The 16,724-nt window shown below is 35.9% G+C and overlaps 2 protein-coding genes across 2 annotated transcripts; both read right to left on the bottom strand.

The window, feature by feature from the left end:
• Positions 1–511: 511 nt before the first annotated feature.
• Positions 512–2,377, bottom strand: LOC109160772 (peptidyl-prolyl cis-trans isomerase E-like). The gene is made up of 3 exons (XM_019309013.1): positions 2,255–2,377; positions 1,866–2,129; positions 512–872 (listed from the first exon to the last, which is right to left on the bottom strand). Exons 1-3 carry the CDS (start codon positions 2,289–2,291, stop codon positions 655–657), a joined length of 519 nt encoding a protein of 172 aa, XP_019164558.1. The 5' UTR covers positions 2,292–2,377; the 3' UTR covers positions 512–654.
• Positions 2,378–9,268: 6,891 nt separating this feature from the next.
• LOC109161152 (cytochrome b5) lies at positions 9,269–12,201 on the bottom strand. The gene is made up of 3 exons (XM_019309503.1): positions 11,941–12,201; positions 10,537–10,603; positions 9,269–9,962 (listed from the first exon to the last, which is right to left on the bottom strand). The coding sequence occupies exons 1-3, from the start codon at positions 12,025–12,027 to the stop codon at positions 9,715–9,717; spliced, it is 402 nt and encodes a 133-aa protein (XP_019165048.1). The 5' UTR covers positions 12,028–12,201; the 3' UTR covers positions 9,269–9,714.
• Positions 12,202–16,724: the final 4,523 nt, after the last annotated feature.

Raw genomic sequence — 16,724 nt, 5'->3', positions numbered from 1 at the left:
CAATTGTCTCATCTTCCTCATCCTCAGACTCATACTGGATTGCTGCCACTATAGACTCCATTTGTTTGGAGACTTTCATATTTCTCTTGTTAGCACAATCTCTGGCCATATGACCATCGACATTAAAATCTAAATTTATGGGCGCATAAAACAAATATTATGAACATAATGATGTTATTGAATATGATATACAAATTAATAGAGGTGAAACTTTGGAAGAATGATCAATGATCGAGTCTCACCAGTGACAGTGTGGGAGCAACCTCTCAAAGTGAGGGGGGCTCCTTGTGCCCAGTGAGCACCGGTCTAGCCTCTATAGTTCATGTTCAGCTGAGTCACCATGATTTACATCCTCCCAAATGCTCTGTCGGGCCGGGGTGTGGGGACCCTTAGGGTTGTAGTTCAGCCTTTTGGAAGAATGATATACAAATTAATAGTTAATATAAAACATGGTCATTTTGAATCAAGATCCACCATGCAAGGTGAACTCTGGTCTATGATATAATTTGCCGGTAATGATTCAATTTCAAAGCCAATGCAAGCAAGAAAGAAACATTTCCAGTTAAAGGGGATTGGATTCTTCACAAAAATTCTTTAAAGTACACATCTTCTAAAAAATTTAAAACATGCTTGGGTGCAGCAATTGCTTACTAACTAAGAACTTGCATTTTCTCTTAAAACCTCAGCTTCAGCTTGTGCCATGGGATCATCTTTGATATCTCCATCTTCCTTCTCTCCTTCTCGCTCCTCTGCCATTTTTTTCCTGTGTAATTCCTCTGCAGTCTCCATGGCAGCCCTGTGCTCTGCTTGGAGTTTCTGCATTTCCTCTTCTTGCTGTTGTCTTTCGAACCATGTATCGGCATCCGCCCAAACTGAAGACATAGCATAAATGAGTAAGTACTTGCATTCAAGGGTGGAGGCAAAAAAATCATATTGGGGGCTCAAGTTATAGAGAAAATTTCCAATGTCAATCGACATTTGTACTAATTGTATCCCCCCTACCCCCAAACGGTTAGCTCCACCCTTGCTTGCATTCAGATCAGACAAGAATGGTGTTAATGTGCAGAGAGTTTTAGAGACACAGTAACTGGAAAGTCAAAGAAGAAATAAATTGAATACAATATAATTAATATAATAGTAAATTCAAGGTTTAATTTTGAAGAACGGTATGTCGGTACTAAAGGTTTATCCTAACGGTGCAATTTCAAAGATCATTATGTATATGTTTAAATTAACCCCCACCACCGGAATTCAATCCTGTGACCTTTCCTCAAGGAGAGCCACAGATAGAGAAAGTATAGAACAGATACTACCTTGTAATAGAGTCAATAGTACTCAAAAGCGGAAGATCAGAGGTCATTCCTTAGGGTTTTCTATCTTAGGCTCCCATCCCCTACTTCTTTGCAGATGAGGAAACAAACTTCATACCACAATGCCAGCCAGCCATCAAATATGAATTAGCCACATTCTCAAAGATAGGATCTTTTCTTTTCTGCTTTAGGGTTTTTCCTATTCCTTTCTAGAATGGTGGGAATTTCGAACTTAGCATCAGTCTTCTCGTCATTAAACTTCCAACTCCATCTAATAGTTCTACAGAAAGCTCCGACTCTTGAAGAACTACTGAAAATCACAATTAATTCTCAAGAGATTCTATTCTAAATTTGAAATTCCCTACTATTCCATATTGCAATGCAATTCTTAATTCCCCAAAACTCTAAACAATTAAATTTTCAAAGAACCTCCCTCAAGCCAATTGAAATATGCTATATACTAGCTACCGCTTACAATCTAGGGTTAGGTTTAAAATTACAGTTATTTGAAAAAAAAATTAAGAAATAGTAAGAGTGATGATAGTGAAGACTTACTAGGTTGGGCAGCCCAACCCTGCTCGCCACCCTTGATGCGCTCCGGGAGAGCGTAATTAACGGTGAGTACGCGGCCGTAGAGTTCGGCGCCGTCCATATTGTCCATGGCGGCGGAGGCATCTTCTCTCTCCAGAAAAGTGACGAAGCCGAAAGAGCGGTGCTTCTGCGTGGCCTGGTCTAGCGGCGTCTTCACATCCTTGATGTCTCCAAACGGTATGAAGGCTGCGTGCAAGATCGCCTCGTTCACTTCCTCCGCCAATCCACCTGCAGTCGCCGCCGCCGCAGCAGCAGCATGTACGGTTTAATGTACGAATTCATAGAGATACACATACGAATTCAATACGTATATGATATACACGACATGTAAGAAAGTTAGACCAGCAGCTTACCTACGTACAAGGTGTTCTTCTGCACTGTCTGATTCATTGCTCTGTCTCTCTCTTTCTCCCTCCCTCCCTCTCTCTCTTCCCGCCTCCATTTTTATAGCATCAAATAGGCCTAGAGACTAAGCCCAATACGAGGCCCATTCCAAATGTATTTTAACTCATACTCCTAGTAGAATTTGGTTTGAGTTTTTTCCACTTTTGGTCCCTTGACTTCACATGTGTTGACAAATGGGATTCACGACTTTTATTCCGGACATAATAGGTGCACAACTTCAATTTTTTTTCCACATTTGGTCCTATCCGGCCAAGAACCCGGCCAACCCACCGGAATTAGACCCAACCCTTATTATGGCAAGGGTATTCTAGTCATTTCTAACCCATGAATATTGATTAAATAAAATATTTATTCCGTATTTACACCTCGTCTATCTCTGTTCGAAGCTAAGTGTGCGAAGAAGGAAGAACAAAAACCCATGACTGTAAAATCGTTCGTTGAAGCTGTATAATCGTTCAGCGCGAAACTCAAAAACACAAGCTGTAAAATCGTTTGTTGAAGCGGCGGATATGGCTTCTCATCATCGAAGCTGTTCTTCATCGGATTGGGCATCACATGGTAAGTACACTGGCAAAAAGTTAAATTAGTTGCTTTTTTGGAATGTTGAGGATGTTGTTATGCAGTTAGGGGAGCATATTGATAAAGTTGAATACTTTAGTATATATTATGGTTTCATTGGGACCCATGACTGTATATATTTTAGGGTTTAGCTTGGACCCATATCTGTATAAATTAGGGTTTAGTTGGGACCCAGTTCGACCATTTGGGGACCATTTTTACTTTTTCATTTGTTTATTTCATCTGCAAATGTGAATACCATTTCTTATACAGTTTATGTATATTCTGTGGGGACCATTTTTGTTGTTTTACCACTTGCATTTGTGATATCACTGCTCCGAATTTGTGTATGAATTTGATTTGATTTTGTATTGTAAATATTTGTCTTTGAAGGTGAAAGTGTTGAATATGACAGTGACACTGAGGGCAGTGAGTATAATGAACTAAGTGCTGATGATGACAATGTTCAAAATAAGGATGACATAGAGTTTGAAGAACATATAGATTATGGAGTTGAAGATAGGGGTTTAATAAATAACTTAGAAAACGAGGTGGGCAGTCAGGCTTTGCAAAGTGATATATTTGACCCTAACCTGTCTGATGATGCCTCAATTATGGAATCAGATAGTGATTGTGAGATAAGTGGTGGATTATGGACTAATTTTAGGGCAAGTACAGATATGAATGATCCTGAATTCACTCTAGGAATGACATTTGCCTCTAAGCAAGAGTTTAAAGAAGCTGTTCATAACTATGCCATTAAAAATGGAAAAGATATGAAGTTTGTGAAGAATGACAAATATAGATTCATTGTAGAATGTAAACAAGAGGGTTGTCCTTTCAGAATAAGTCTTAGAAAAGTTATAAACTCTTTGTCATGGAGGATTTTAACGATGGAGCAAAAGCATGATGGATGTTCATGGGCTTTCGATAACAGAATGATGAATTCAACTAAAATAGCCAAGAGGTGGAGCAAGGAAATCAATTATAATCCTGATTGGAAGATGTTAAAGTTTAAAGAAAAAGTTCATGATGATGACAAGTACAATATGAGTGAGAGGCAGACCTATAGAGTGCTTGCTAAGGCTAAAACTATTCTGAAAGGAAATGAAGAAGAGAACTTTAATAAACTTTGGAGTTATGAGCTGGAAATTAAAAGAACAAATCCAATGTCACGTTGTTTTATTAAATTGAGTGACTTGAAAGAAATGAATGGGGATTCACGATTTCTTAGGTTCTACATGTGTTGGGATGCATGCAAAAAAGGCTTCAAATATTGCAGGAAAATAATTGGAATTGATGGGACTCACTTAAGGACAATTACTGGAGGTGTGTTGCTCACTGCTATAGGGATTGACTCTAATGATAGCATATTTCCATTGTGTTATGCTATAGTTGAGAAAGAAACTTTACAATCCTGGACATGGTTTCTAGAGTTTATGAAAACTGACTTGGATATTACTGCTTGGAATGAGGATGAATTCACAATAATTTCAGATAAACAGAAGGGTTTAATTCAAGCTTGCAAGGATATTTTACCTAAAGTGGAGCACAGGTTCTGTGTAAGACACCTTCATGGTAATATGAAGGTTGCAGGGTTCCAAGGAAAATCACTTAAGGATGCATTATGGTCTTGTGCAAGAGCATACACTGTCACTGATTTCAATAGAGGGTTTAGACGTTTGAAGGAGTTAGATGTGAATGCATTTGAGTGGTTAGCAGATAAACATCCTAAAGAATGGTCAAGATCACATTTCTCATGTGCATCACAGAGTGATATGTTGGTTAATAACATATGTGAATGTTTTAACAGTGTGATATCTGAAGCAAGACAACAACCCATTATTGGCTGCCTAGAAAACATCAGGAAATTGTTAATGAAGAAACTGTATGAGAAGAGAGAGGCTGCAAAAAAATGGACTCAGAATATCTGCCCTAGGATCTTGGACAAGTTAGCTGTGATAGAAAAACAAGCTGCAAGTTACAGGGCAACTCAGAGTGATTATCATCTGTTTGAAATCCAAGGAATGTATGGGGACCAGCAAGAGGTTGATTTGCAAAGAAAAAGATGTTCTTGCAGGAAATGGGATTTAACTGGAATCCCATGTAAGCATGCTGTTTGTGCTATTTGGCTAAAGAAAGGTGTAGTTCATGATTATATTGACAAATGTTATTCAAGGGACACTTACCTGAAAATATATGAGGGATCCATACATCCAATGGCAGGGGCTACAAATTGGCCTTTAACTGACAGAAAACCTCCCCTTCCTCCACTATACACTGCTAGGCCAGGTAGACCACAGAAATGCAGGAAAAGATCAGCTGGTGAGCTCACCAAGGATGGGGTATCAGTTGCTCAGAATCAGCTCACCAAGGATGGTTTATCTGTTGCTAGGAGTCATATTCAGTTGCATTGTAGCATATGTAGGAAGAGTGGTCATAATTGCAGGAGTTGTCCAGACAAGACAATGAGAACCCATAAACAGGTATTTCTATATTCTCCTGAAATTTTACTCAAGTCAATTCCATAAACTAACTTAATTTTTGTGTAATTTTTTTTTTTTTTTTGGTTTTAGATGAAGCCAAGGAAAAGAGTGATCAAGCCTACTTCTGTACCAGTGTCAATTCCAGTTCTTGAAGATCCAGTTGCTGTTCCAGTTCATGAAGATCCAGTTGATGTTGAAGTTCCATCACCACTTGAAGTTGATGTTGATGTTCCAGTTCCACTAGAAGAACCAACTGAAGTTCCAGTTCCACTTGAAGATCCAACTGAAGTTCCAGTTCCACTTGAAGATCCAACTGAAGTTGATGTTCCACTTGAAGATCCAGTTTATGTTCCAGTTTTTGAGGAGGGAAATAACATTGGGTTATTTAACATTCCAGTTGAGCCACTGAATGAGCAAGAAATACTGACTCAAGAAGATCTTGATTTCTATAATCATTTTGATTTCTCAACACCATTTGAAGACCAGCCTGTTCCACATCAAGACCAACCTGTTCCAGCTAAAGACCAACATGTTCCAGATGAAGGTTGTTCTGGGCAACCACCAAAGAAGAAGGGCAAGGGAAAGGACAATGCCAAGAAACAAAAACAGCTTAAGAACAGAGGTATTGCAGGAAGGACAAGGGCTTCCAAGACTTTCAAATCTCTGTTCTTTGGAAACTCTGATGATCCATTAACCATTGACTAAATATGTATGGGAACTACTGTTTTTTGGGAACTTAGATTTTGGCTAGCAATTGAAACAATATGTCAATTGAAACCATTTGAAATGTTTGGTAATATAATCTCTTTTGGTATTTCATTTTGGTAGTATGTCAAACTGATTACGATCATGATATATTCAACTTGTATTTTGTCCAAAAATATTAATGAAATCATCATTTTGGTAGTATGTCAATCCAGATTTGTTAGTTATTGGTTAATTGCATCTGCCCATTATTATTCATTAACTGTGTGTTCACTCCAAATCCCTCATCAGTCCCCATTCCATCTACCTCATTCACATATTAATACAGAAATTAAAAACTGAATGAAGAATTTAACTGCACAGCAAACTAATACAAACAACTTGAATTTCAACAAAGCAAACATTTGGTTCAATCTTAAATGCCCAACATACTACATTAACTGCTTTAAATCCACTAACCTACTGTCAGTGTTACAAATAAGTAGGATTACAACGATACCTACAAACATTATAAGTACATGAATCTTCCACTGTATTGGCATTGGCTCATCACGGAGTAACTGGACTTTACTTTTTTCTTCAGCTTTCAACTTCTCCTGCTGCAACTTTTGAATCTGTTCTTCATGTTTATTTATCTTCCTTAGCAAACCTGGGATTATTTTCTTCGATCTCTTACACATGGGAGGGTCGAACCATTCCATTGAGCTACACCTAGCCATTGGGCATTGCCAAAACCTTCTCCCAGGATTTTCGTTCGTCCAGGAAGTTCGCAACTTCATTTGATACCCACAGCGACAATGTATTACAGGAATCCATTCACCATATTCATAGTACATACCGGTCGAGTTAGATGTTGAAGAATTTGCATTCATCTTGCACGCCACACCTTCTTCGAACAAAGACAATCGAACGGGTAGGGTTTTTTTTTTTCTTCCTTCTTCGCACAATCGAACAGAGATAGACGAGCGATGAGGTGTAAATACGGAGTAAATAGTTTATTTAATCAATATTCATGGGTTAGAAATGACTAGAATACCCTTGCCATAATAAGGGTTGGGTCTAATTCCGGTGGGTTGGCCGGGTTCTTGGCCGGATAGGACCAAATGTGGAAAAAAAATTGAAGTTGTGCACCTATTATGTCCGGAATAAAAGTCGTGAATCCCATTTGTCACCACATGTGAAGTCAAGGGACCAAAAGTGGAAAAAACTCAATTTGGTTTAGCTCTTTGACTATGATTACTTTATTTGTTGATTATTTTTTGGAATAAGGGTTAAATAAGTTATTGAATTGCACACAATAGTGCAATTAAGCTACTAAATCTAACTAGGATTATGTGGTTTAATGGTACTTGGGTTGGACTTTTATTTGGAAGATTATGAGTTTGAGTCTCAATGGAGGCTTTATTGGTTCTTTGTGTTTAGTAGGTTGAGAAAGTATATGAACAGATACTACAATGTAATCAATAGTTATGCTGTGCAACCGAATGCACCATGCGCATGGTGCATACGATGCAAAACGACGTCGTTTTGACTAAAAACGCGCGTCCCACTTAAAAAAAAATTCAAGTTTGATTCTCGGCAATAGCATTATTGTGGATATATAGTTATGAATTTCTAGATATATAGTTATGAATTTATGGATATTTAGTTCATTCATTGTGGATATTTTAGTTCATTCATTGTAGATATTTACTTCATTCATTCACTGTGGATATTTAGTTCATTCATTGTGAATTTTTACTTCATTCATTCATTGTGGATATATAGTTATGAATTTGTGGATATATAGTTATGAATTTATGGATATATAAAAATGCTATTGCCGGGAATCGAACCTGATTTCTTCTTTAAGTGGGACGCGCGTTTTTTAACCAAAACGACGTCGTTTTGCATCGAATGCACCATGCGCATGGTGCATTCGGTTGCACAGCATAATTTGCGCAATGTAATAGAACCAGTAGCATTCAAAAATAAAAAATAATTATTTAAAAAAAAAAAAGACTTTTGGCCGGAGACGAAGAAATCCCGCTGGTTTCTTCGTCTCCGATCGAAAGTCCTTTTTTTAAAAAAATAATAAATAATTATTTTTTAATAATTATTTTTTAGAAAATAATTTAAATTTGGTTTACATGTTAGAAATCTGCAAATGAGAAGAATTGAATGAAATTGGTTAGTTTAGGGATTCAATTGTAAGTTTTTTAGGTTCAGTGGCCTAATTGCATTATCGTGTGCAGTTTGATAGCCTATTTGATCATTATTCTTTTTTTAATACATATATTTTTCGGTTTACGCTAGGCTAATCATAGTCTCTCGTTCCTTGCTCCAAAAGTTACTGAAGGATGTAAATTCAAGTCAGATGAGCAGCCTTTCAATCAATACCCCGCCTTACTATGTGCACACGCTACTTCAACCTGGAGAACCCAGCTCCAGAAACTGGGGAGCCCAACTTTAATCTCGACAATTCAAATCTCCGCAGCCCAAGAACACGCTACTCCTAAGTCCAACCTGGGGAGCCCAACTCTAATGATGTTTGAAATGTAGTTTGAATCCTCACCTAGTAGCCTCCAGCCGGCAGCCGTGACTTGATCGGCCATTATACTAGTTCCGGGGAGTTTGTTTGATTATTTTTTGAGTGACAAGAGAAACTCGCAATCATTACGTGAAGTGAGTGTACCCTATGAGAATTATATGCAAGTATTATAATCATATTTTATCCACTCGTTCATCCTTTGTTGTCTTCTCTATAGATGTAAATATCAAATTACCGATCTCGTCTACTCACCCTATTAACTCTTTGAATGTTTTTGTTTTTATTTTTATTTATTTTTTAAAAGCACATGAAGATGTTTAAATTCCTATTTAATATTTATGACAGTGAATTACAAATTACTTTATAATTCAGACATTTCAAAACCTCTCTAACAACTTAATCCCATGATAAAGGTTGGATACCCTCTTTATTCTTTTTGACTAAACACTTTGATTTAAAAAATGGTATGAAATTTAAAAAAAAAAATGCTAAACATTTCTACAATTACCAGTCACAAACAATCACTTCTTAATGTGGTAAAATGTCATATCACAAATATGCAATAACTATCCAAATACGTAACTGTCACATCAAAAAGTGTTTGTTTGTGAGTGCTAAATATAAGAGTGTAGCATTTTTATGAAATCAGAAAACAATTTCAAACAAACCCTTAATGCACAATATTTCAACAAAAATTAGTCTTGATAAATTTCAATGTGGTAAAGGGAAATGGTAATTTCTAAACAGTCACAACTCATAAATGTGAATGCATGTTAAAATGAACATGGAAAATACATGAAAAGGGGAAGAGTTAGGATGGTAAAACATAATGTATAGTTTTAATTAATAATCTCAATAATGACAATCTTCAAATCTGTATACACCACCTGTATACCCCCAAAATGTGAATGCAAAATCCTCCAAATTCAGGGTGTTCGACAATTAACCGCTAAATAATCTAATCTCTGCAAAGGAGCACCAACCTGTAAGTTACAAGCAAAATTGCTACAAGCATTTGTGAATAATGAGGAAATCTATTGATTCGCTTGCTTCTAAGGATCGGAACCAAAAAAAACTACTAAACAGCTAACCAGGAAGCAGGCAAGGCTTTATTTAGCCTTTAGGTGTTTTACTTCTTACGCAAGAACAAGAAACTGGCAGCCACAGAGATGCCAACAACGGCTACCGGAAGAACCCAATAATGTTTGGCGAAATCCACGACTTTCTGAGATGTATTGCTCGGCTGCTTTGAAACAGTTTCGAGTTTAGGGATGGCAGGGGCAGACGGATCAAGCTCTCCAATGAAGAATTGCTCCATGAGTTCCCTTGCACTTTTGCTATGCCCAGCATCTTCAAAGTCATGTGTTGCATCTTTTCCTAAAACAAAATTGAAGCCCAAGTCACACCAAGACTGAGGATTCCATCTTACAATTTCAAATTATGCTTTCTTGTTTGAGTGATCAGCATATGAAGCCTTTGTGCTCATTACTTCTGTTAGGATCAAGCACTTACCACTATGCCAAAAGCTATAACCGAGAGGCAGGGTGCTGGACTTGTCCCTTTAGGCACAATCCCTCCAGCACCTATCAGCCTTAACTGCACAGTTTATCAAGCGCTTACCACTACACCAAAGGTTATAGCTCATAGCGAAGACGCAACTTTATTTCCTTATGCCACCACATTTTCAAGAGGCAGGGTGCTAGACTTGGTCCTTCAGGCCTCCACCCAACAGTCCCCCTAGCCACCTAGTGTTGGCCTTGGTCCTTCACTGGCCTCTGCCACCTAAATCTTCTCATATATACAATGTTTAATTCCCAATTTGATCCCTTGACTATTCACATTTGTCCAATTCTAGTATTCACTTTAAATTTACCTATTTGGATCTTTTGATTATTGATTTAAAAAATAAAAAATATGCTCAGTAATAATAATGAAATAAAATACAATTTACCAGTGACAGCTAGCATAACATCATCTCCACCTGGATGTTCATCCATGTATGATGAAACATCATACACCTGCACATGTAAAATAGCTCAGCTTGTTAAACCTTTTGATATCTTTTTCTATTGTGCCTAATAAGAGTTGAGACAAGGTTTCGCTTCCTGATAACCATAGGACAAGCTCTGGATGTGTGGCCAAAATAACAACAAAAAAAGTACCTTATCTAAATTAATGATTGAATGTTGTGAATGAATGTGTGTTCATAAGCTGTAAGGACAAGTAAAGTGCCAATATTGTTTTGCATACTATAAGAACTTAAATGTGTTTGACATGTGAAAGTCACCAATAGGTGCCCCCAGGGCATAGCTCAATGGTCGAAAGCCTGAGTGTGGGTGTAGTGCCCAGCAATTACTCGGGTTCGAATGCTCAATGGGGGAGGATATCAGTCTAGGGAAAAAAGCAAACACTCGAACCCTACACCACTAAAGTCACCTATAGGTTCCATATAGACCTCCTCACGCAAATAACCATGTAAGAAGGCATTCTTTACACCAAGCTGGTACAAGGACCAATGACTAGAAGCTGCCAAAGAGATAAATATACGCACAGAGGTTAACTTGGCTACTGGAGATAAATATACGCACACGAGTTTCTTCAAATTTCCAGAAAACCCAAAGAGTTTATATTGCTTTTGGCTTATTGAAAATACAAATAAAGTGGGTGACTTGACATTAATGCCATCATGTGGCACTTTGGTTAAGGATAAGCTTGAAACCTCAGGCTTTAGATCTTATCTTGATGAAATTCCTACATGCTCTGGTTGAAAATGGAGTATAGCATACTTGTCCTTTATCATAATACAAATTTCTATATATGGAGTATTTTTTTTTTAATGGGATGCAAAACAACCAATAATGTGAGTTCCCATATCAGGTAAATTAGCTTACTTATCCTATGCCCCTATGAAAATATGAGCTTCATCCATATTTCAAAGCTAAACATAAAGCATCTAAGAAATCAACTCTAAAACCATTTGAGCATGTATTTATATATTTAGAAATTACATTGAAAGTACTATTAAAAATAAGAAGATCAAATTTAAAAATAACTAAAAATACTAAAAAAAAAAAAAAAAATACAAAAGAATAAAGAGTTGATTTGATTGATGGATAGTAAATAAGATTCAAGCAATCATAACATCAACTTCACATACTCTTTGCTAGCAAAAGTTTTTATGTTGGATTACTTTCAAATTCACTTTAATGGAGTCAAACTTTTAGCAATTAAAGCAAGCCTCAACTCAAACAAACGAAAAAAGAAAACACACAAATCAGATTTCAAAATCAAAACTAGTAAGAGTATAGTTTAAACCAAATCTAAACACTAGATGAAGATAAGTATAGGGATAGACCTTGCCGTCAATAACGACCCAGCAATCTTCCTTAGTATTGTGCTCAGAAGCTTCCGCCATTGAATATAACTTGGTTAGAGTTGGCATTTTTTCTTCTTCTTCTTCTCCTCTTGTTATTCCCGGCAGATTCTTGTACCCTAATAAAGACTAGAATCTAAATTGCTCTTCCCTGCCTTTTGAACTTTGAAGTACCCAGGAAAGCCTATGCTGATTGCCGAACCCAAAGCCCAAATATGAATATTCTGTGGTTGGTGGGTCTTTTAGTTGATTGCGCAAAAAGAAAACTTTAACACTTTCGTCCTAGTACGAATTTAGAAGTGTCTCCTACAATTATGACATATTCATGACCACCTCGTAGTCTAATTTAAAAAAGAAAAAAAAAACTTAATTCTTTCTATTTTATAATAATAATATACAAATCTTCTCAGCCTGAAAACAAAAAATTAAATATTTTTAACTCTAGTAGCAAAGTCGCAATTTTAATTAAAATAAATATATTAAAAATTAATTGTCACCTACCAAAAATAGAATTACGAGTAATACTTTTCACTATTTGTGTCCACATACTCAACCTAACTTTCAAAAACTCCAATGCAAATCATAAACTTATATCCCTTCACTTCTCTCTCGAAATCAAGAAATACACAAAATCGAGATGAGGGCACAAACTTGTGTTGGTGTGCACACTTAGTTAGTTAATACCTAAAATGATTATTGACTATAATTGTTTTTCTTAGTTTCGTTCTAAATTATTTTGGTGATTTAATGTAGTCTTAGATTTTTATGTTTTTGTTCAATTTAGTATCCTTTTTGTTATTCCGTCCATTTGGTGTTAAAAAGATGGACAATTCAGTAATTTAAATATTGACATCTCTTTACTCCTAAACTTGCAAAGTGCGAAATCATTCTTTCTTTTACGAATTACTCCAAAACCTGTGAATATAAAATTTGATTCGCATGAGTATTTCGTAAAAGAAATAGAGATTTCGCATTTCGCATGGCGGGGAGTAAAGAGAGACTAAGATGAATTCGTGATACTCCACCAAGTTGTGTTCGTGATTTTTTCTCCCATAGGCAAACTCACTGGCGAGACAGGCTATTCTTATACAAGTTCTACTATGGAGACTCTCAAATTCTACTCCATCAATTATACTTTTTGATGTAACAAGTATGGATTTGACATTTTCATCTTGTGGGTACATAAAAAATTATCTACATCCAAGATGTGTGAGGTGGGATAAAAGTTGGGAGTAAAATTTGAAAGTACAAGTAGTATTTTCCATTCTTATACCTCAAATATTTTTTCATTTTCAAAAGTGGGCCCTACTTTCATATCATCAAATTTGTAATTTCATTCACTATTTTTTCTACATCCTTACAAGTTACAATACTCTTACTTTAAAAAATGATCTCACTTTAACATCACAATAATAAATTATTATATTTCTAATAATTAAATAATACTAAATTTTTATTTTTATTTTTAAAAAGGACAAAATGCTACCAAATGGCAACAAAAAATTGCAGGTTGCAACTTGCAAGCTTGCAACCCACGGTGAAAAACAAAAAAAAAATGAAAATTAATTTTTTTTTTCCCACCTCACCCTAAAAGTTACCCATTGGGGACAACCTAAGACTCGAAGAATGGTCACTGGGTTAACATACTAATATTAACGAGTTGATATGTTAAAAATATGAAACCTAATGAATTTTTAACAAGTCAATCATTTCAAAACTTAATTAAGTTGTTAATTGTATGCTAACATCTGCATGATGAGCTCTACTTGGTCCACAATATAACAATTGCTTACCTATCCGTTCGTAATTCGAATGACCACAAAACAAATTTAACACACTTTTAGGTAACAACGGCGGGCAAACTTTCTTAAAATCACATTCTAAAAATCATATAACCAAGACAAGCAACGGAGTTGTGAAACCTTAAACGAATTCAAGGAATTGCATATTTATTAACCTATTTACATTGTTTTGTCTTTTAACAGTGGCTATCAACAACAGTATGAATACTAATTTACATCAAAATTTTAGTAGCTGAGGGCTTAAAATCAAGAATTCAGTGGTGTCTGACAGATTAGTTCACTGACCATGCATGCCCAGTTCAGTGACTTCAGTTGCAAAATCCATTCAAGTGGGCAAATAAAGCAGCAGCTCACCTCCATCACTGGCTATAGCCAAAGCACCGGCCTCTGAATCATCTGTGGCAATACTTGAAACCGACGCATCTGACAAGAAAATTTCAAAGTTCAGTGAATCTAATCTACCCAACATATTAGCTGGTCTGAGAATACAAAAGAAAGATATGCAAGATGTTCAAAAAGTTAAAATCTTTTTGCCATTGATAAGTGATTATGTAGTAGGTAGCAAACTTGAGAATTCGTGGTTGTTCAAGAATTGGGTCACAAGATAGTAGCTACTTTCTCTATCCCATTTCACCTGTCTTGTTTGCTATTCACTGGTCAAATTATTTCTTTTTGCTTACTATTGACTATGTTACAATCCAATATCTGTTCATGATTACTTTCTAAACCTACTGAAATACAAAGAGTCAATACCAAACCTCCCATATGAGAAAACAACTTGGTGCAACTAGACCACAAGGTCCTTGGCATATAAAATTTATATACTAATACTAAACTTAATATTATAAAAAATTGAATTAAAAATAACTTTAATCAAATTTCGTTAACCAAACAAAACACATAAAAATATAAAATAGGACAGAGGGAGTGCCGAACATGATCCAAATTTCCGACATCATCAATGAGTTCTAGAGAAATTTTGTTAAAATATGGTCTAAATATACATTAATTTTGAAGTTTAAAAAGAATGATATTTCACATAGATTATTTTTAGATGATGGTCAATAGTAAACATAATCATGCATCTGAGTTCAGGGATTAAGTTTGTGAAAGACCTAATCATTACTAGTGAAAAGAATTACCTTTGAAATGATGCAAACTACCAAGCTTAGTTCCAGTGATTAAGTCCCACATGTAGACTTGTCCATCACTTCTACCAATAATTCCGCGGCCAACAGAGGCACCAACTGCTGCAGCTCTACAACAAACTGAATTTTATGAGACATGGGAAATTCAATGTGATAAAGTAAAAGAAATGAACTGAGAGTCAAATTAAATCTTCTCTTAATCAATCACTGAGAAAAGTGTAGTTGATAGTTATTATCCAAAACTTTGAATTTTAAACACACAAGAGTATTTTATTATGCTATTATAGTCTTAAAAACATTGTTCTTAGAAATTACATGATACCATCATTGCCTTCCAAAAGAAATTTTACTTCAAGAAATTGCATTAAACTTTCATAGCCTGCTTGGCTTACTGACTCAGGTTACATACCTCCTAATAATACCCTCCACATTCTCACATGTGTGCATGCAGGCATGCACAACACATACTGAGAGAGTTAAGGGAGAATGTTCTCTTCAAATGAAGAATCTAAAGCAGGGTCCATGTGTAGAGAACATGGCATAAGAATATCATATGAAGAAGGTAAACATTATGAAACATAATCCTTCTCTGAGCTAATGTATGTCTCTAGAGAGATCTAAATTTATGCACTGTGTACCTGGGTTCCAGCACATCCCCCATGATTACAGTGTTTTTAACCAGTAAAGCAAGCCTCCAACTTCCAAGTGGGTCACTTTGCTGATTTGATTGGTGCCTGTGTTTATCAAGATCTGGAGCAGTCGAAACCAGAAGCCATGCCACCACCTCGTCACCCTCTGTGTAGCTGAGAACTTGGTTGTCGCCCTTTTCTGAAAATGATGCTTTTGTGGCCTCCATGATTTCATTATGGACCTCAGTGCACAGGTCTACAGAGATATTGCATTTTACCTTCCACGTAAACAGACTAAGAGGAACACATCCAAAAACTGAAGTACGTGAAGAGAATTTGGATACAAGAACTCGCTTGTCTATGTCCCTGGAAACAAATGAAAAAAAGAAAAAAACACCAAAAAATGGGTCTGAGTCAATATTAATATGCACCTACATGAAACAGGAGAGAAACTAAAATAATAAAATAAATCTACACTAAAGGGGTATAATACAGAGAGACTGGGTTCTCACAAGATCTTATCATTGGAAACCATTATGCCTTGGCAACAATAAAAAGGGGTATAATAAGAACTTTCCAGATGCTCACACTATGCACATTGATTTTCGCATGAGCAAACCAATCTTATTAAAACAACCAGGAATACAGAGAGACTGGAATTAACAGCATCTTTTCAGCATGAAACATTATTTTACAGAAAAAGAAGGTATTGGATATTATTTGGAACGTCTACTGTTGCACATGAGTCCTGCATTATTAAAAAAAAAGAAAAAAAAAAAGATTGTGCATTGCATAACATTCAGACAATAGAATGTAAGGAAAACTTATTTACCATAGGATGAACTCCCCAAAACCATAAAGGCCAAGAACCAAATGCAAAAAGTTTGGTATTCTCTTCAATTCCATTAAAGGAGGCATGCAACTTGGTGATTGCACAAAGCACTCTTCTGTTGACTTGCTGCATATTGAGCATCAGAATTAGATGTAAAGATAACCTGTTTGATGGCGAACAATCATTTTTTTCTTTAATAAGTTTTAAAATAATAAATCGATGGTTATTCAATTTGGACCAAACTTAAAAAACCATTGACTGTTCAAGATATTAACTTGCATTCATAAATGATGTCAAGTTAGATCAAATCATGGAACATGTTAATATTTTATCATGGAAGACCTAATTAAGATTT

Source organism: Ipomoea nil, unplaced genomic scaffold (genome assembly GCF_001879475.1).
Source record: "Ipomoea nil cultivar Tokyo-kokei standard unplaced genomic scaffold, Asagao_1.1 scaffold2921, whole genome shotgun sequence".
NCBI classification, from domain to species: Eukaryota; Viridiplantae; Streptophyta; class Magnoliopsida; order Solanales; family Convolvulaceae; genus Ipomoea; species Ipomoea nil.
Note: the sequence above shows the minus strand (reverse complement) of the source record. Positions and strands in the feature narration are given on the sequence as shown.

Excerpts from the sequence above, each read along its gene's own strand:
- LOC109160772 (XM_019309013.1), bottom strand. The coding sequence starts at position 2,291 with ATGAATCAGACAGTGCAGAAGAACACCTTGTACGTAG. Across the intron at positions 2,130-2,254 it reads GAAGAACACCTTGTACGTAG|GTGGATTGGCGGAGGAAGTG; the intron begins GTAAGCTGCTGG and ends CGGCGACTGCAG. Across the intron at positions 873-1,865 it reads GGGTTGGGCTGCCCAACCTA|TTTGGGCGGATGCCGATACA; the intron begins GTAAGTCTTCAC and ends CTATGTCTTCAG.
- LOC109161152 (XM_019309503.1), bottom strand. The coding sequence starts at position 12,027 with ATGCCAACTCTAACCAAGTTATATTCAATGGCGGAAGCTTCTGAGCAC. Across the intron at positions 10,604-11,940 it reads GGGTCGTTATTGACGGCAAG|GTGTATGATGTTTCATCATA; the intron begins GTCTATCCCTAT and ends TTACATGTGCAG. Across the intron at positions 9,963-10,536 it reads TGTTATGCTAGCTGTCACTG|GAAAAGATGCAACACATGAC; the intron begins GTAAATTGTATT and ends ATTTTGTTTTAG.